Raw genomic sequence first — 19,554 nt, forward strand, 5'->3', positions numbered from 1 at the left:
CTTTGTCATTCTCTTTGGCTACGTGCAGCTGGTTGAAGTTGCTTCAGCGGGAATACTCCGGCGCGTATTGGAAGCGTACTGGCGCCACGGAGGCGTGGTCGTTGCCACGAGGAATCGCCGTTCGGATGATCGGTACAGAAACAATATACAGAGGAGGGGGTTCACAGCTTTCCTCGAGGTACTCAAAGAACGCTGCGAAGTTGTCGAAATGAGGGGTTAGATATGCTTTAGGTGCATACCGGCTAAGTGTTGGCAACGATTCCTGGACGATCTTGGCGCAGGAGAAACAGACCACTCCTCAAGTGCAGAGGTCGAAGACGGTGCCAACCAAACCAACGGTCCAGAGAAGAAGAGGGCACTGGCGTCCTACTTCTTGACTTCACAACCTGAAGCATTTACTCGAGCAGTCGAAACTCTCTCGCAGGCGGGGCGGCGAGCCATCGTACATAACAGTTTACGGCCAACGCGTCACCGTATCGTTCAGCGTCCTTTCATCCTCCCCGCAAGGCGGCACTTCGGTCGTACGCTTCTCGTTCAGCGAGCTCTGCGACTCTCCGCTTGGACCAGCAGACTACCTAACTCTCCCCTCCACATACCGCAACATTATAGTCACAGAGTTTCCACAGCTTCCGCTTGTGCTCAAACCCTGGCATGCCACCTCAAGACCTTCCTCGATGCAGCCTACGAGGCGGGAACGGAGCTTATTTTCAGCGTCGCTGCAGCCTCGGACAATCTGTTCTTCCCCGATGCGGTCAAGAATGCAAAATAAAACCCGTTCCAGCTTCAGGGCATCAACGCTGAGATGTTAAGCTGCGAGCCGGACGACGTCGTCGACATATCCGCACACGGCGCCCACCGCTCGTTCTTGAGGCCTGAAGAAGGGAGCATCTCAAGCAGCGGAGGCGCACGAATGTACAACGCATGCAGATGAATGAGTTGATGAGTGAGACTCTGCTCCAGTGTGAGACGCTCAGTGAGACAGCCTTGGATGCAGAGGTGAGTTTCAGACCAGTGAGACACGAGATCGCTAGGCCGGGTTTTCAGGTGCATTCAATTGACTGACATTCTTCCCAGGATCGCTTCTTAGAATGTCATTGCATGCGGCTCTCGGACTGCCAACAAGACGGAGCCGAGCTGCGTGAGCAATTTGCAAGAGAAGGCCTGCACAGCGTCCCGCAATGCTGATGGCTCTATCACATTCACCACCTCGCCATCTTCTCCGAAGAGGATGAGAAGTTTGCCTTCCAGCGCGCCGTCTCGCATCTGTACGAAATTGGTCGTCCGGTATGGATGAAATGCAAGCCGTGACGTCCATTGATCGAGAGCGAGACGAGTACCTGGCACGGCACGGAGAAAGGCTCAGCGCAGAGCAATCGCAGTGGTGCAAGTCCGCGTGCTCCACGCCTTGCTGGAGCCACTTTTGAACGCCCCTCAAACTTTGCAGAGGAAGCCAGCAACGAAATGGTCACTTTCGCGGACGGAATTTTTCTCACAACCATCGGGAAAGCACACAATCGACGTTCGATGGCGAGGCTGCCTCCTCTGATGGTGCAGGGTTCACTTCAGGTCCGGTCGGCAAGTGACGTGGGCACGATGGGCCGCCAGTTTTCTCGCCGGTACATATGTGGGGTGTGCCGGTGGGTTGAGGGCCCAAGGCGAAAGCATGGGGCAAGGGCGCCAAGATTGTTGAGGAGAAAGGTGCTATGGGGGAAGAGAGGTGCCAGACTGAGGCGTCGGCGCCGTTGGTCTTCTTCAAGGGACTGAGGTCTGCATTCACTATTTACTGTGCACGTTATACAGCCGCAATCCGATGCTTTACTTATTCTTCTGTGCGCAATTGCACCTGCGTTCGCAGCATGACAGCGTGTAAAAAAGTCGAAGAGGCCCAATATTGAAGAGCTTCGTTGTCTGTTCTTGAGGAATTGAAGATCGAAGAGCCCCCTTTCAAGGGATTGAAATCATATTGCAGGAGCGCGTGGCGCCACGCGCGCTCATCATACAGTGACAGTGACAGATGAAGCAACGGTCTTGAAGACCTTGCTTACAAGTGTCCTACCCCCGATCCAACACCATCCTGCAACTATACTTAAGAATTGTTTCGATGAAGCTGGCATTCTTTAGGCTTCGCGATCGACAGATCTCCCTCCTGTCTTCTTCAAGGCTTGTGCAGATCCTAGCGATGGCACATTGCCCCTAGCGACTGGGCTGGCCTTTGGTAGCAGGTCGGCCCCCACTTGCCTCTCGCATCAAGGCCAATCCTCGCGCGCCACGCCCCGACCCCTAGCCTTTCACAATTGTGGTCCTACCTGGACCTCCATCCGCATCTGGAATGATGGCCGCCACTCTCAATGGCTCGTATCGTCACGGAGGGGACGACTACTATGGATCTGCGGCTTCCACGACGGGAACGATGTCGCGACCACCACGAGAACAAGACTTGCCTTGGGAGGAACAGATCGTACCCGCTCTACGGAAGAAGTTGGAAACTGAAAGTGCAATCTTGCTCAAGCGCAAAAGCCGAATAGAGCCGTCCGACGGCTGTCAGTCGGCCTGGCCACCTCTCGGAGGACCATCGGGACTCACGGCTTCTGCGGCAGTCCCCCCTCTTGGTACTTCGAAATCGAAGCCTGCGGCTCCGCGTGTCTCTCAGCCTGTACGAATTGAAGATGCTGCTGTAACAGACGGTTATCGGCCCGAAAATAGTACAAATGGAGGCGTGAATGCGCAGGGGAACAAACAAGAAGGTGCATCGGAGTTGCAAGGTCGTCAGTTGTGCACGCCTTCACCCACGCGCGAATCCGCAAGACTGCGTACGAAGAGCGCTAGCACTTCAAGGGCAAGCCCTCAAGTCAAAAGAGCTCTAGAGGAAGCTCGACGTAGGCAGCGAGAGCAACAAGAACGAGAGTTTGCCAGGGTACAAGCTACGTCGAAATCCCGTGACGCGCACGAGGAGGCGGGCGACGAGCGAGTCGGACAGCAACAGAAGCTCGGCATGACCAATTCGTCATCGAGTCCTGAAATCCTTTCGAATGGGAATCTGAACAACAAGCACGCTGCTTTCGAGGATACATCTCTTTCCCTATCCCAATCGATCGCCCTAAACGCATCTGCGAAGCGAAAATTGGCACGCAGTAGACCCACAGCAGATGAGCTGGAGGAGTTCGGCCCACTTGGTGGTGTGCGTCAGCCCAGCGGTGCTGGCGAAGAAGCATACCTGGCACGATCTCAGACGAAAGGCTCGAGAATACGTGCCGTCACCCTCGCCAACGAATTGCTTTCGAGGAGCGAGGCGTCGGCAGAGGATGTGCCGACCTCATCAAGACCTCGCCCGATGGGGACGACGGGCTTAGAGAATGCAACCATTTTTCCGGATGGTGGCGGACACAACCAGTGGCGAGCGAATTACGTGAAAGGAGGGCTTTCCAACTCTCACTCTCAAGGCAGTATGCTGCAACTTTCTCCACACGCAGCCCCTTCTGGAGGCCGCCGGATCGCGTCCGAAAGCCGAGCAGCCGAGACCAACGACTTTTTGCCTCTATCCACCAGCGCGAATCCCTGGGATGAAGAGCTGATCCCGACGGTGGCCAAGCGCCTCCGCCAGCAGCGCCTGCTTGACGGCGATCCGAGGCTTAGCAGGGTCGAGGGGTTGATCGATACGTGGGATCGCGATGGTCTGCCGCTCAATTTGAGTGCCATGGAGGCGAGCCGGAAAGTCCAAGCGCAGGAACAAGATCAAACGATCGGACGCGAGCAAGCAAAGGTGCAAGTAGACACAGAAGGAGATAGGGAGTCGAACGATAGAAAGGAAAGGGGTGGAGTGGAGAGAGAGCAACAGCGGCAAGATCAGTCGGCAGTGGCGGGCCAAACGTCAACAAAGCTACATGCTCAACCTTCCGGAGGCGAAGATTCGATACCAATGCATTCCTTCACATCAGGCCAAACAACACAACGAACACATCAACCAGTACCACACACAACGACTCCTTTAATCAATACCACTACATCCCCAGCATCACATCCGCACAAGCGACCGGACTCACGTTGGCAACACGACGATGATGGTGCCGGCTGCTGCAAATGCACGATTATGTGAACGACGATTCGTCCCATTTACCTTTGTAGCATACATTGTGACCAGAGCATGAGAAATACCAGACGCGAGGACGGGCAAGGTCCGCTTGTAAATGTACTAGCAGGCCCTTCGCTGCCGATTAAGTTGCGGTGATAAGCGCACATTACTGCCGCGAAGCAAGATTGCCGAGTAGTCTCAGCACATCCGCAGCAGCACTGATCGCGTAACGTCCGACTTGCGCGGTGTGGCCAACAGGGTATCCTAAGCTCATTGGGCTGTACGCCGCATCGCCGCCACGCTGATTTTTCACCATGATTAATACGCCGGCCGCACCGACCGCGAGCGTCGCTACGCCGAGCGCCAGATTGGTGCCAGGAACGCCGGATCGCTTACGGCGCTTGCTTTTGTTTGCCACCTTGACCTGTTGGTTGTGCTTCTTCTCTCCCTCTTTCTCCCCTGGTCCGTCCAGCTCGTCATCATCGCTGCAGACGTTTACGTCCGCGACGTTCGCCACCAGGGCGCCAGCCTGGATGACATTGTCCGCGCTCTTGACGATCAGCATTGCTCTCGCGTCCTCTACTTGCCAATCAATCTCTTGCTGACCCGGGCCATCTGGAAGCATCGGCGATGCACGCCCGAGCAGACTCGACCATGTACGTAAGACACTGTCGGGAAGCATAACGGATTCGACAGGACTCTGTAGGCCTGCTTCTCCTGACCCTAGCGGTGACTTCTGAATGGCCGCTTGCAAAGCCAATGCTTGCACGAACAACTCAGAGATCGCCAGGCCGCTGCCTCGTTCCGCATCTTCTCCGTTCTCCTCCTCTTCGCTGTCAGGGTCTGCCTCGTCTGGTGCATTGTTACCTGCTTGAGCGAACAACTCTTCGGCAGAGCGCAGTCCAACGGGGCGGTCCATCGTCAGGTCTTGCGTCCTTTCAGCAAGCGTGTAGACATCAGGATCGCTGAAAGACAAATCCTCACACGCCGCCGCCTCCTCCCCTTGTTCCCGTTCCAGCCGCTCCTTTGCAGGCATATGCTGCAGCTCCTGACGCTGCTCTCGGTGCACACGTCTTTCAGCTTCTGCCGCTGGAGGCAGATCAGCGCGTAGGCGCGGAAGCTTCGAAAGGTGGTGATGCAGGGCCGCAGGGTCGCCCCGCTCTTCGTCGTCAAGTGACTGGAGAGCAGGCAATTTAGCTAGGAGAATCTGTACATGCGCGGGCGGGGGTGGGTATGCAGATGGTATAATCAGATGATCGTGGTGTATGCTTACTGTAAGGTGCTGACACTCACCGCCACGCAAAGGTAAATGGTGCTAGTAGGACCATGAGCAAGCACGAAATCAAGCACGCGCTGCCTGATTTGAAGGGAAGGGGCGTCATGAGTAAAGAGCGTGAGCACCCATGAGAGCGCAAAAAAAGGAAGCGGGGAAGCGCGCTCGGTCAATTGAGCCAACTCTCCCAGCTGAGCAGGCAATGTTGACACATCATCATGTGCTTTTTGGTCTGTGCCTTTTTGTTCCTCCGTCAAGCTATTAGCAGCGCTGCGAATGACGTTGCGGAGGACAGCCAAGTGTCCCAAGACGGGATCGAGTGTCGATGCAAAGCTGTCGCGGATGAAGTGCAGCGACAGGCGCGCGACGGCTGCTTTGACAAGCGATGCATCGTTTGAACTCGGCCACCAAGCGTCACCGAAATAGGCGGCGGAGTCACCGTTCAGCATGCGCGACGAGGTTGATGACATCGAGGCTGATGGTGAGGATGAGGCTGATGATGATGGCAACGAGTTCGACAAGTCATTTTGGCCTGCAGGAACATGGATTCGCGACGGCACTGGTGGATGTTCGGGCGACAGCGTAAGCAGCAGCACAGACACGATATCGTGGTAGCCCTGAAAGTAGTGGAGCTGCGGGTGTGAGCGGAGTGTGTGCACGATCACCTCCTGCAGCTGTGCACGTCGACCTTCACGTATGGCACTGTCTTTCGCCAACGGTCCCCGCTGGAAAGATGTGAAGCTTCGCCGGACGTCAAGCGTGACTTGCGCCTCATCTGGATGGGCTGTGAACAGGATGCTAGCGTCGTTTTTGTTGCCCTGGGCGACGCTTTCGGGTGCATTCGCCCTTTCATTTCTATCATCGTTAGGATACGTTTCTCGAAATTTCCCTTCGGAGCTCTTGCCATTCTGTTTTGATTTGGACTTGCTCTTGTCTGTCTCTTCGGCGGTGGTGCCCGTGCCATCAGCAGTAACTCCGACACTTGCATCGGCAACACCAGTGCGCTCGCTTCGGATAGGTGCATGTCCAGGACCATCGGCTACAGCCTCTTGTGCTCGGCGGCAGGTTTTGCGCTTTGAGCTGACCGTCTGCCATTCTTCATCCGCGCCCTCAAGCTCCCCTCGACCAGGCGACGCTGTCGGGCTGTGACCGGATCTCGATGTCGACGCCGATGCTCCATACAGCGCACCAGAAGGCTCATCAAGCGAGAAAGCAGCGCTTCCGTTGAGCACTTCGTGCAGCTGCTGGGCATATTTTTCGTCGGAGAGCAATTCAGGCGCTTCGCGATGTTGCTTCTCCTGTAAGGCAAGCGCCCCGTTCGTCTTGGCGGCGGCTGTAGTTGTAGCAAGTGTCTTCTGTGAAGGAGAGTGACCTGCAGGCTCTACAGGCCAATCATGTGGGCAGTCTATGTCAAGAAGCTGCAGCCTTTCGGATCATTTATAAAGGAACAACTTCAGGATTCCAGCCGAAAAGATCGCAAGCGCAGGACAGCATTCCGCCTCACCAAGCTCTGCGACGAAACGCATCTCTTCCACGACTGGCAGACTCCATGGCCTTTCCTCCCCCTCGCCCATCTTGATACCTGTCATAGTCATCGTCAAAGCCACCAAGCTGAAGAGCCCGCTCGCGAAGTGCTTGTTTTGACATGGTCAAGGACTTGGGCATGGCCAGTGGCGGTGGCGGGTCGTCCCTTGTATCAGCTAGGTGATAGCGGTCAATATGTTTCCCGTCGCATCTGTAGAAGAGGCACACAGTCGTGGAGACTCAATAGCCAACGTCTCCCCCGCCAGATCGGGCAGCCTGCTATTGGCCGTCAGGAGTCACTCTTGAGCCTTGATACGGGCAACTGTAATAAGTCACATCCATCGCGCCCAAGGCCGCCTTGAATCTGATGTCGATGATCGATGGCGACTGAGGGTGCGAATGACTGCCCACCGAAGGGCGCGCTGTCTGGCAATGTGGTCATGCCACAACCTGGTGACTCTCGCCGCTCGGGGCAGGATTCGGTGCAACCTCATGTTCGGAACCCCATAGACCTGCCAATAGATGGCCATGAGGCGCCGGCCGCCGGAGTTGCGCGTCCTCCGTCCCGCTGCAATGATCGCTTTGGCGGCGGCCGGAACGGAGTACGGAGGTTGGAGCAAGGACACTGAAGCGACAACCGTTGCGAGGAAAGCGCCTTGCTCATCGAATAATCGATGGTCAGTCCAAAGGCCTCGATGTGGTGACGCCACCATAGGCACTATGTGAATCAACGGTGCAAGAAGCACAGGTGCAGGCGGCCCTTGTGGTGGCCGCGCTGCTATGTCGTCTACACCGGTTGCTTTGACGCCCGCGTCAGAACCGACAATAGTGCTGATCTTTCCTGTGAGCAACGACGCCAACGCCAATACCAATGCTGTCGCAGGCGGCAATGAGGCCGCTGCCTCGTCGCCCACATCGGATGCAGCCGCGGCACACGCGCTCATCAAGCAGCTGTGAGCCCAGGACAGCGGGCACTGTAGCCGTGCTTGCGATGCATGTGGACGCAGCGCTAGGGAGGGTATACGCGAGAGCCCGACGTGCTCAATATGTCTGCGTTATACCAGGAGTGAGCAAAGGCGAGGATTGTTGGAGAAGAAAGGTCAGCATGCCCACCATCTTTACTGTATTACACTGCTCCGGTGTCTCCGATTGCCTGACTACTCTTTGCCGACTGAAGTCTCTTCTGATACTCCTTTCAGCTGTGCCCCACGTCGACGCAATTCTTGACCGTGTAGTCTGCTCTTACAATGGTCTCGTAATGAAACCAGGACTTTATCCGAAACGAAATGACGTTGCTTTTCGAAGCCAGTGGTCTACCAAAAGATAAGCTCATCTAACTCAAGCAGCAAAAAGATTCCACGGATTTGAATTCGAGCGCAGCCTCACTCTTAACTTCGACGTATTCCCATACCACCACTTCCGCATCAGTCACAGGGCTAGCTGCGGCCCGTGCGTCACGGTCTTTTTCCTCTAATACCACGGCAGCCCCTACTGCCATTAGTCCAGAAGGCGCTCCGTGAAAAGGGAGAAGCAGCAGAAAGACCTCGCGGCTTTCTGCTCACTCCGAGAATGGCCTGCCAGTCACATCAACGTCAAGTGCAGCCTCAGCATCGACCTCGGACTTGGCTGTCGCGTCCACTTTGCTCTCCATTGCAGCAACGCCTTCTATCGGCAGCACCAATGTCTCATATGACCGCGCAAACCTGCCGCGCCGAAGAGCACACTGTGTTGTTCGCAATCCGATGTCGCGAGGGCAAGGTCATGTACCCCAGCACGTGTCATATGGGTTTCGCCTGCCTGATTGGATCAATGAACGGAGAGAGGACCTGTCGCGCAAGAGCGCTTCATGCTAATATCCGCCGACGAATTGCCGGATCAGGTGCTTAAACTACATCTTGCTGGGTGAGTGGGTCTCGTCATTTACTATCTTCCTGCCTGTTGAAGCAAAGCGGGCAGATCCACTTAGTGCGTTTCACCCCCAGATACATCGAACCAACTTTTGTTTCAAAGTGCCCCAACAGCGCGCCTCTATGACTATTGGAATGGTGACTGGGTCGGCTTTGAGCCCAGCTGTCTAACGAGTGCACCGCTCTGGAACGAGCTGCACGACGAATCGATGGGCACTCGTGAGTGCAGCTTCTGGCCCTGCGGGTCTATCCATTACTTTGATGACGAAGCTCACGACGCCTTGGAAGCCGAGGCACTGCAGATGCTATCATGCGCCATAGGACCACTTCTTTCGAGCGATACTTCCAGACGATTGGGATTCGGCCTCACTGACGACTCACACAACGCGGAGCGAATCAAAGAGGTACAGTACAATCTTCTGCCTTACATGTCCAATACGGAGCGAGTCAGGCATGGTATCAATAGGCCATCGTCATCCTGGCTGTTGCCCATGGAGCTAAATTTTGTCCAGCGCGTCGATGTCCAATTTGTTGGTCGTGACGCCGACGGTGCCGACCGCCACATTGCCCCAAGTTGAATTCCTGGACTTCGGGCTTCGAGCTAAGGAGCTTGCATACGCTCTCCATCTGCAACCAGGCACGACAGACACCTCGAATCTTACACGATCGACTGGTCAGCTGCGTCGTTGCATCTCATGGCGCTAAACTTGCACAACCCGGCCACCCGTGGGATGCGCGTCAGCTTAGCACACATGTGGCAAGCGAGAAAACGATATGCAGTGACGATGTACAAGCCTTTGCCGGCAACCGGAGGCACTAGGGTCGACCGAGAGCGATGCATGCTCGCGCTCGCCCTGGGCTGCATCCACATGACCACCACTTTTGCCTGGTTCAGTAATGTCTTAAATACCCTTCGCCTGGCACACATGGAAGGCATCGGACAGAGCGTTTGACTGCTGCCCGGCGAACTGATGGAAGGCGCCAGTGAGATGCACATGCGCATCTGGCTCTGGAATATATACTCGATCGCGTATTACTGTTCGTCATCAAGGAGCGCATACTGAACACCTCGCTGATGGACCGTATGTACGAAGTTGAAGAGCTTTTGCTCCGACCGCAAGGCGAGCATAGGAGGGGGGTGGAGGCATCTGTGCATGCGTTGGTCTGAGAGGTTTGAGTCAAGCAAATCGATGCCAAAAGGAAAGATCGAAGGAACTCATCAACTTGCCACGTACCGGTCCATACTTGTTGCACACTCAACTGACTCTCGAAGGCTCTCATCAGCGAGATGTTTCCACGACCGGTCATTTGCGACTCAAGCGAAAGTCAAGATCAGGTGGCGGGCATGTTCGCATGCATCTTACTTGGAGACCTTTGCGCAGCCATCTCTATCCGCATTCTCGCTCTTAGCCAGCTTGGCCCCCGCAGCCGCCATCATTGGATCGACGATTGCAAGTCACACATGACCTCCTTACGCTCAACGAGCAGATTAGCGGTCACTCGCGTAAGTGGATGCAGTAAGTGTACGAGGTGCACACGGATGCCTCGCCACCTTTAAAAGAGCTGTTGTGGGTATCCCCAGCTCGCCTGAGGACGCCTGCCAGGCACGTATGGATGACGTATTCTTAAATTTGCCGTCACAGGCAAACACCGCTCAAGGAGCAGCCTTATGCATAACTTCGTGGTGCAGCCAATGGTCTGTCGCTGGAGTAAGAGGGCACGCCATTCACATATGCGATGAGACAATGCCTTGCATTCAGTTATCTCTTTTGCACCATAAGAGTACATCATTACAGCTCATCTTCGTCATCACTCATCCCAGGATCGATGCTTGGAATGTCGCTATCACTGTCATCGTGCATTCCGTCGTCTGCTCGCTCAAAGACTGCGGACGAAGCCACAGGGGCCGGGAGGTTGCTGCTGGTGCCCGGCGTAGGGGCGCGTGTATCCACAGCCGCATCTGCATCTGCAAACAGACCGTCCGTTGGCGCAGTCGGAGCGTCAATCGTCTCAGCGGAGGCTGCCAAAATGGGCTGCAATACCGATTCAATGGCCGTACTACTTGCAAGCGGCGCATGTATGCGCTTCGGTTGTGCTTGACCAACTTGATCAATTGGTTCGACATCCTTCTCCTCATGCCTTGCATCTGTCGATATCGCCGGCGGTGACTGCCGTGAATGATTGCTGCCCGTGCCTTGCAACCCATGCACAGCGGAGGACCGCACCGGCGGAGCTGCAGGCCCACCTTGCGCAAGTTGGTTTGCCGAGGCGGCCGTCCACTCCAGGTCAACATCCAACTCCAACACGTCCTTTGCGGCTGTTTCCAGCCATGCACGCTTGTGCGCGTCATCAATGTCTACCTTTTTCTCCTCCTTGTCTGCCGGGTTGGCGGAACCCCACGCGATGTTGGTATCCACGACGTCCAAGTTCCACTCTGGCACCGGCACCATCCGCGGTTGTACAATCTTCTGCAACGTCGCCAGGCATCGCTGAGCCGCAGTTCGGACCATTGGGTCGAACGTACCCGAGCAATCTGTGGCGGCGGGTGAAAGCATTACGTGCAAGCCAGTCAAGATCAGCGCGAGCGTCGAGCTGGTTGAATGGTGCAGGACTACGTCGAGCAAGTGTAAGCTGCCGACCACAATCCTGACCTGCAGCGTTGCTGCTTCCTTCTGTCCACAGGCAAAGCTTGTAGAAAGTACAACGCCTGAAACGAGCGTCGCTTCAACGGTAGCCCGCGCCAGAGCCGCAGTCATCGTTGCGAGATCCGCCGTGTCGGCGCTGATCTTAGCCGTCAGGTGTGGGTAGAGGAATGTAAGGATGTTAAAGCTTGCCAGTACACCAGCAGCTTCGTCCCGCGAGATGTGCGCGGGAATGCCATTGCCGACGCTACCGAAAATCGTGTCGGTGTTGAATGCTTGACCAGAGCTGTTCTTGGACCGTTTGCTGGGTCGCCCAGAGGTGCTAAGTTCGACCAACTTTGCAGCACCGCCTCCTTGAGATGCGAGGCGTTCGCGCGTAGTCGATCCGAGCAGATACCGAGCGAGTGTCGATGCGCTGAGCTTAGATAGTCGGGAAACCAGGCGTGACGAAGGTTCTAGTGGAAGCGCCAAACCATGTGTAGGATCTTCTCCCTTGCTGACGAGATTGCCACCAATGAGAAAGGCTATCGATCGCAGCAGCAACGAGCCAAAGTCTGATGGCGATTGACTGCCTCTGGCGCTGGTGTTGGCATCGTACAGGTCGACTAACGTCCAGAGCAGCGACGACCCGCCAGCGTCTCCATCACTTGAAGAAGGGGGACGCACGGCTTCGAGTGCGCCTGCACCTGCGAGCGAGAACAAGCGAAGCAATACCAGCAAGACAGCCTGCTGCGTCGTAGCCTCTAAGCTCGTCATCTGAAGCACGAAAACGCTCTGCTCTGTCCCAGGTCGCTGAACGCTGTACTTGCGCGTCATGCGGAGCACGCCGCAAGAAGGAGGACTGATGCCGGTGGCCCAAAGCAGAAACGAGCGCAGAGGCAGCGAGATGACAGCTTGCGGTGCTGTTGGTTGTCGCAGCATCTCGAGCAGGACAAAGAGGCTGTATCGCAGGAATGTTAGATGCGATGTGTGCTCGAGCACCGAGTCTTGTCCTTCGTCGGGTCGCCAGTCCTCGTGGATCTGAAACGTCGGGCGTTGTATAGATCTCGAGCCTCTCGACGATGATGCTTGATGGGACGGATTTGCGCTTGCAGATGGCAGGATTGTGCTGACGCTCGCATCAACGAAGGTCTGGAATGTTCCAATTGCTGTTTCAATAGTAGCGGTCCACAGCTGCGCTTGTGTGGCTCTTGTGTTGGCCCGACCGGCAGTATTCTCTGTGCTGCTCAATGCTTCGGCACCATTGACCTTGGAAGACAAAGCCCCTGTACGGTGTAGGTTGATGAGCAGCTTGCTTGCGGATTGAACTAGCTCCAGCGGAGGCAGCGCGTATGGAGAGAGATGTGGAGGGAAGAGCAGCTGAATGCAACACGCATGGATGCGTGCGCTCAGAGGGCGATACAGAGATGAATAGGTATGCAGCTCGGATGTGATTGCATCGAGCAAGACGCGCTGAGAGAAAGCGCACAGAAAAGGGGGGGGTCAGAAGTTTGCTTTGTGAGGAGAATGTGCGACGCTAAGCCCCTCCACTCACAACTGCCCGCAAATCACCACGCCCTTGTGAGCTCTCCAGCGCACTGGTTAGGAGCTGAGCATACTTGGGAAGGTTGGGAGTGATGACGGTGCGCATGAACTCTCCACCTTGCATCACACCGCCTGCATTGCCGCTCTTACCAGCAGCCGAACCGTTTGCCAAGCCAAGAATTTCTTTTCCGGCGAGCTCAATCGCAGATTCCAGCATGTGCTCTTCTCTCGCGCTGCTGATATGGTTCTGCGCGGTCGTAGGGCTGCAGAAAGCCTGTAGAATCTGAAAGGCGGCGCTGAGCCATAGGACCGCGTTGTCCTCAAACGAAATGATCGGCCAGCCCACTTGACGGGTGAGCGCGAGGGCAAGATTGAAGCCTAGTACATGTGATTGAATCAGGGAAGAAGTGTCTTGCTTGTGGTGAGGAGTTGTTCCCGGTAGCAGCGAGTTTGCACGTTTCGAAAATTTTACCAGCAAAGATGAAGCATTTGCTGCTAGCGCCGTAGCTGCAAAGCTCTCCTTGCCATTACTCTGGGCGTGAGGGTGGATTTGGCCTTGGGTATCATCGGAGTTGGTCCCGGACGTGCCAAAAGCAATCTCTGCCAAAGAACCTAGAATCTTCGCCTCTTGAATAGCGTGCAAGAACTCGTCTTGGACCGCTGACGCTCGCTCGAGAGACAGGCCCGAGGCGGAGGACGAAGAGCCTTGATCCAGCAGCGAGAGCAGTGCTGACGCTTGACCGATTACAGCTGTCATCGCGAAAACTTGCGCTGAGAGAGCTTTCTGCACAAGCAAGGTCCCCGCAGCACGTAGCCCTCCTGGCGTGGATAATGCAAGCGTAGGACTGCGAAGCACACTCTTCAGCGCAGGATGCGGATGAGATGGAGCAAGCTGTGGCATGTTCACAGGTTGAAACGGAAAAAAGAGACGGAACTCGGAATCTGTAATTCGGAACTGGCTGATCGACCTTTTGAGTGCTTTGCTTCTGTCATCATTGGCTACTCAGATGTTCTCACTCAGCCGTCCATCCCATATGCGATAGCTTTCTTCTTTCATCTTTCTGTTCGCTGACTATTGGCCTCTTCTTTCTCCAAAGTTTTCACACCCTCTGCGCCTGCTATTGATTTCATCTTTGGGATCCCAAGAGACAAAGCTTACTGCTGACTTGGGAATTGTGCGTAGAGGGGAGAAGGAAGAGACCACTCGGTGCGTTAAGAAGGAGGATGTGCCAGCTCAGAGGCCTCCTGCTCCCGTCGCACCGAGACATGCCTATGCGCACATAGCGACGCGTGAAGCAGCAAGACTCGATCATTTAGTGACTTTTGGACTCTTGGCCATAATCTTATGTGCTGCATGCCTGAGAAAAAGAGTGGCCTCTAGCCACAGGCCTTTTGATCGCCAGAGTCTATTGGCATGATATTTGTAGTTCAGCCAAGAGGACGGCCGTCTCAAATCCGCCGAGTCGCATTGCTTTCGCAGGAAGAGGATAGTGCCATGAGGCTCCTGCAAAAACTGGCGCAAGGCGTGATTTGATTGCGTTACAGATCGCGTACAGTTCACGCACTCTTATCTACATCTTGCATCATTGCTTCCCAGCTAGGTCGCGCTTGCGATTGCCAGGCTCTCGCCAGCGGCCGCCATAATGAAGCCTGCATAAATGAATAAAATTGAATTGTCATTGGCAAAAGAGAAGAGGCAGGATTGGAGAAAACAATGATGGTTGTACATTTACAACTACAGATACAACTACAGATTGAAAATGCTGGGCCCTGAGACGATACACAGATGTACGGAGATGGTCGGAAGAGGCGCGATGCGTATGCTAGGCTGCAAAAGGGACAATCAAATGTGTGATGGGGAAAACGAACGGGCTGACTATCAAGGATATGTCCATGCAGGGAACGAACCTGTGGCGCAAGCGAGAGTGCGTGCGAGGGAGTGAAGACAGGCGTAGCGAAACGCGATACTCAGTTGGAGCCGCGTAGCCATGCACCCCAGCCACTGTCCTCTGCGGCTTGTTCGCTAACTCGAGCCTTCGCCGCGGTGACGCCGGACCCAGCTGCTGCCCTCGCGCCCGCCCCATTTCCCGGTTGTTGTTGCTGCTGCTTCTTGAGCGCAGCACCTCTCGCAGCGCCTCCCGCGGTGCGTACGACATTGCTGCTACCTTCGGTCTTATCGAGCACTGCGTAGCTGCCGCTCAGCGCTGACTTCTCTGACTTGCTCGCCACGACGTACGCTGGCTCGTCCGACATATCGTCAGAGCCATTGTCGTTCTCTGCGTTGCCGCCGCTCCAAATGGGCTGGCTGACAAGCCGGTTGGCCCTCTGCTGCTGGTGAGCCGGGTCGGAAGCACGAGCCGCTGCACTTGCCGCGCGCGGCCTGGCACCTCCACCTGGCTGCAGACTGGCAGGCACCCTCCGTACGCGGACTCCGGTAGACGCTGCTGCTGCTGAAGTCTGCTGATCCTGTGCATAGAGCTCAGCCAGCTGGTGCTCCAGCTCTGCTCGCCGCCTTGCGGCCTGCGCACGGTCCATCGTGCCCCCTGCTGCCGCTAATGCTGATGTTGATGTTGATGCTGATGCTGCCCCTGCTCTTCCAGAAACCGCCCGCCGGCCTCCTTTTCCAGGCTTGGTCATGGCGACGATGGGCGCCTTCGACTCCTTGGCGCCGGCGGTAGCGCGGTCAAGGATGGCTGTCGCGCCCGAAGCTGCGGCGGGCGCCAAAGAGCGAAAGAGATCCATCAGCTGTGCTGCGGGCCCTTGCGCGGGGTTGTGTACCGAGGGAGGCGCGGCTGCGCTGCCGTCGTTTCCTGCAATTGGTGCTGATGCTGATCCCGCCGGTTGAGACTATAAGGTCAAGGGAAACGACAGGTCCACTGAGTATCATTGCACGGTTGTGTGCCTGGGCCGCTGGTGCAAGAGCAACGTACCAGGGCAAGATTGAGCATTGCATCGCGCAGCGAGTTCCAAGCCTTCTCGAGCGATGCAATGGCGGACGCTTTCAGCTTTGATTTGGCTGCTCCAAGGGCTACGTCGATATCCTGCTCATGTGCGGCAAGAAACGGGGCGACGTGATGAATGTAAAGGTAGGTGGCTCCCTGCCGATAGCGAAAAAAGTCAGTCCACTGCCGCACTTGTTACAACCAACCAAAAAGTGCCCACTCACCTTTGTCTGCGGCAGCACGAGCCACAGTGTAAAGAGCAATTTGAGCTCGAAGTAGAATGGGATCCTGCAAAAGAGCGTCTCCGTGTTAGAGAAATGAGCTCGATGATTCGCATAGAGACAAGCGCTCACCAGCTCCAAGACCACTCCAAGAAGGCTTCGACCGTTTGAATGCAGGCAATGACGCTCCAGTACATCAACCAGGTCTCCAACTCTGCCAACTCTGTGCCCCCACCGGAACTACTTGCATTCGCGCCGGCGGCAGCGACACTCGTGTCATGCCGGGCTCCCCACGAATACACCGATACGGTTGAGCCGGGGCGCGTGGTGGAGGTGATGGCCTTGTAGGAGGCATACAGCGGGTAGACAAACGTCGCTGCCGAATTGAGGACCAAGATGGGGAGGGAGAGGAAGAAGACCATCGCGGGCACACTTGATTGTGGGCGAGTGGGAGAGATGGATGGAAGAGTGGGCCAAGCACCCACCGAGGCCCTTGAGAGCGAGATCAGCGTCCAGCAAGGGTCCGTGATGGACTGTCACGCCCGTCAATGTGATCGGTATTATGGCTAGCTCCCGTTAATGCTGTCACCAATACAGGACGGTGACCCTCTCTGAGGAGCGATCGTGCGATCCAGGAGATATTTCATCTGGTGATGTCTGCGATGAGAGTCGTACGAACTGCGCACATGCAACACGTCGACAACAGAGAGGCTGCCTAGATGTGTGTCAGTCCGGGACGCGTCTCTCGCGACGGCTTTTTTCTGATCGCTGCGGAATGCGGCCGGCCCCGCCAGCGGAGTGTGGATCCACCACCAGAGTGTAGGAGAGTAGGGTTACGGGTCGCGGGGAAGCTCCCTCACATTGACACGTCCAGAAGCCGCAAGGCGGAACAGAAGCGTGCAGCCTGAAGCAAGACATCATATCAAAGCGCATGCGCACGGGCCAACGCTCCTCCGCTTGAGGTCATCTCTCGCTCTTTGCACGTAAGAGAAGCTGTGAGGGTGAATGTGCTGATTAATGAAAGTCCCTCAGTACAAACCGGCATGGAGAAGCTACATGGCCTATCAATTCATGCACAGCATGTTCCCTGCTTGACCGCCACGCCTGCGCAAAGTGTTTCTTCGTGTCTCAAATCAACCGTGGACGCGATACCAGAAGCTCGTCGCGCAGCGTGACTGCCCAGCCGACCTCAAGCACCGTCGAGGTTGTGCTCGTTCGGCGCTTCTTAAAGGCAAGATGGCCCCAACAACAACGACTTCCACCGTCTCCGGTGGCTCAAAGGACACATATGCGGTTCCAATCACCCAACGGCACGAGAGTTGGCACCTTCTCACCGCCACGCTCGTCCTGCTGTACATGGTCATCAGCTGCGGTATGCCGCATATATCCCAGTACCTGATCTTACCGCTCGCCGTGTTCCCTTCCAGCCAGCCATTCCACGAAATCATTTCGTACCCGTACAAGCGCTTCTTTGGATGCATTCTCGTGTCCGTCAGCCAGCTCCTCGCACCCACCAAGCTCGTTCTCACTTTTACCGACGAAGAAGGCAACCCGCTAGATCCGGAACAGTTCGTCACAAGGGACTCGAGAAAGAAAAGCGATGATCCAAAGGGTAAAATCACGCTGCTCAAGATGCCGGACAGGAGCGTGTGGATCTCCAATCACCAGGTATGCACTTGCGCCAGCGTAATGCGCGCAACCTCTTCGTGGCTTGCGAGGCTCTTGCTCACCATGATGGACCATCCCTGTTCTGTCCACAGATCTACACTGATTGGATCTACCTCTGGTGCTTGGCGTACCACGCGGACCTTGCCGGTTCGATCACAATCCTGATGAAAGCATCGCTCAAGCACGTGCCGATCTTCGGCTGGGCCATGCAGTTTTACCGCTTCATCTTCCTTAAGCAGAGCTGGCTCGAGGATCGCATGCCGCTGGCCAGGCAGCTCTCTGCGCTCGTCAAACGCGCCCGCGATGCCGGACGGCGTGCTGCCGCTTCACAAGCTGCGTATTGTAAGAAAAGTGATGGCGGAAGCACTCGCACGTCGAATGCTAACGGTAAAATTCAAGCCACAAACGAGTCGCTTCCGCCACCATCGATCGCTGGCTCGTTCTCCTCACATCTAGCCAAGGTGCTGCTGCTCATCTTCCCCGAGGGTACACTCGTCTCGAAGCTCACCAAACCAAAGAGCAGGGCTTTCGCAGACAAGCTGGGCATTAGTGACCTCAGAAATATGCTGCTGCCGAGAAGCACGGGTCTATTGTTCTGCCTGCGGACCATGGCGGCTGAGATCGACGACCTCTACCTGGTTGTGAGCAGATTATCATACATCCATACAAAGTGCTTCTTGCCTACCAGTCTCGCAGGCTGGATCACTGACGATGCTCCCTGCCGCAATGCTCTTCCTCTCAGGATTACACGATTGGATACCCCGGCATCCCGCCGGCAGGTTACGGTCAGAGCTACTACACGCTGCGCACAGTTTACGTGCAGGGCGTGCCGCCGCCGGCGGTGCACATGAACTGCATCATTAGCAAGGTGCCCTCACGCGCTGACCCGCTAGCGCGGGACGCACAGGCAATGCGCGTCCCGCCTGTTGGTGCGTTGCCCCCAAGTTCGGAAGCGAGCGGGGCGGATGCATATCAGCCGAGCGAAGCCGAGCGAGAAGCGTTCGATCTGTGGCTCAGGAAACGGTACCAGCTCAAAGACCAGCTCATGGATCGCTTCTACCAGGACGGCGACTTTGTGCGCGGGGCGTACAAGATGCAGCAACGACAGGGAGCCGGTCAAGCCAAGAGTCCTGACCTCGCGACGCAGTACGTCGAGCTTCCGACGCGCTTGCGAAACGTGGGCGACTTGATTCAGACCATCGCCATCGCCTTTTCCGTCTTTCCGCTTGGCTTTGCGTATTACTGGGCCTTCAAGTCGATATTCCGCTTAGTAGCTCACCGTGTAGCATAAGTGACGACGTACATTTTCTGGCATGTAATTGCGGGTTAGAATGGCCTCAAATGTGATGCACGTGTGCCCTCTGTGCAAGCCGCTCTGCGGTCACCGTGTCCAGTACGGCTTGGACAATAGTTGTCAACTTCAAACTGGTCACCGACTCACCATGCCAATTGCCACTGTACGGCCGTGCGCCATGCCTCCCTCTCACATTTTGAGTCGATATTCAAGGTCTCATCTCTCGCCATATCAACATCATCCCATTGATCTCTACCCTGCCCTATCCGAGCTCCTGGTCAATTTGTCCCATTAATACCTCAAATTACTCGAACCCGGGTGAACAGAGCCGGGCATTGGAACGTCCCACTTGCGTCGCCACCGAAGACTTCCTACAAGAACAGGTCGTTCGCCTATCCTCATCACCGTATTTTGCCCATGCAGGCGTCGGCTTCGTGCGGCGCAGCAATTCCCCGAACCAGTCCAACAGCAATAACTTCAAACCCTCGAC

The 19,554-nt window shown here is 55.9% G+C and overlaps 7 protein-coding genes across 7 annotated transcripts; 3 read left to right on the forward strand and 4 right to left on the reverse strand.

Annotated features, from left to right (window-relative positions):
* Positions 1–1,946: 1,946 nt before the first annotated feature.
* On the forward strand, positions 1,947–4,161 carry K437DRAFT_259839 (uncharacterized protein). Its single transcript, XM_013384878.1, has one exon. The coding sequence runs from the start codon at positions 2,333–2,335 to the stop codon at positions 4,091–4,093; it is 1,761 nt and encodes a 586-aa protein (XP_013240332.1). The 5' UTR covers positions 1,947–2,332; the 3' UTR covers positions 4,094–4,161.
* Positions 4,162–5,221: 1,060 nt separating this feature from the next.
* K437DRAFT_41858 (uncharacterized protein) lies at positions 5,222–7,102 on the reverse strand. The gene is made up of 2 exons (XM_013384879.1): positions 6,847–7,102; positions 5,222–6,767 (listed from the first exon to the last, which is right to left on the reverse strand). Exons 1-2 carry the CDS (start codon positions 7,005–7,007, stop codon positions 5,339–5,341), a joined length of 1,590 nt encoding a protein of 529 aa, XP_013240333.1. The 5' UTR covers positions 7,008–7,102; the 3' UTR covers positions 5,222–5,338.
* Positions 7,103–8,895: 1,793 nt separating this feature from the next.
* On the forward strand, positions 8,896–9,508 carry K437DRAFT_41763 (uncharacterized protein). The gene is made up of 2 exons (XM_013384880.1): positions 8,896–8,992; positions 9,062–9,508. Exons 1-2 carry the CDS (start codon positions 8,983–8,985, stop codon positions 9,349–9,351), a joined length of 300 nt encoding a protein of 99 aa, XP_013240334.1. The 5' UTR covers positions 8,896–8,982; the 3' UTR covers positions 9,352–9,508.
* K437DRAFT_41872 (uncharacterized protein) lies at positions 9,392–10,038 on the reverse strand. Its single transcript, XM_013384881.1, has 2 exons — positions 10,009–10,038; positions 9,392–9,921 (listed from the first exon to the last, which is right to left on the reverse strand). The coding sequence occupies exon 2, from the start codon at positions 9,774–9,776 to the stop codon at positions 9,432–9,434; it is 345 nt and encodes a 114-aa protein (XP_013240335.1). The 5' UTR covers positions 9,777–9,921; positions 10,009–10,038; the 3' UTR covers positions 9,392–9,431.
* Positions 10,039–10,521: 483 nt separating this feature from the next.
* K437DRAFT_276601 (uncharacterized protein) lies at positions 10,522–13,757 on the reverse strand. The gene is made up of 2 exons (XM_013384882.1): positions 12,950–13,757; positions 10,522–12,867 (listed from the first exon to the last, which is right to left on the reverse strand). Exons 1-2 carry the CDS (start codon positions 13,694–13,696, stop codon positions 10,564–10,566), a joined length of 3,051 nt encoding a protein of 1,016 aa, XP_013240336.1. The 5' UTR covers positions 13,697–13,757; the 3' UTR covers positions 10,522–10,563.
* An 887-nt stretch (positions 13,758–14,644) lies between these two features.
* On the reverse strand, positions 14,645–16,758 carry K437DRAFT_259843 (uncharacterized protein). The gene is made up of 4 exons (XM_013384883.1): positions 16,235–16,758; positions 16,106–16,169; positions 15,870–16,037; positions 14,645–15,786 (listed from the first exon to the last, which is right to left on the reverse strand). Exons 1-4 carry the CDS (start codon positions 16,522–16,524, stop codon positions 14,908–14,910), a joined length of 1,401 nt encoding a protein of 466 aa, XP_013240337.1. The 5' UTR covers positions 16,525–16,758; the 3' UTR covers positions 14,645–14,907.
* A 345-nt stretch (positions 16,759–17,103) lies between these two features.
* Positions 17,104–19,554, forward strand: K437DRAFT_259844 (acyltransferase-domain-containing protein). Its single transcript, XM_013384884.1, has 3 exons — positions 17,104–17,770; positions 17,863–18,411; positions 18,513–19,554. The coding sequence occupies exons 1-3, from the start codon at positions 17,339–17,341 to the stop codon at positions 19,059–19,061; spliced, it is 1,530 nt and encodes a 509-aa protein (XP_013240338.1). The 5' UTR covers positions 17,104–17,338; the 3' UTR covers positions 19,062–19,554.

Source organism: Tilletiaria anomala (assembly GCF_000711695.1).
Source record: "Tilletiaria anomala UBC 951 chromosome Unknown K437scaffold_142, whole genome shotgun sequence".
Taxonomy (NCBI): domain Eukaryota; kingdom Fungi; phylum Basidiomycota; class Exobasidiomycetes; order Georgefischeriales; family Tilletiariaceae; genus Tilletiaria; species Tilletiaria anomala.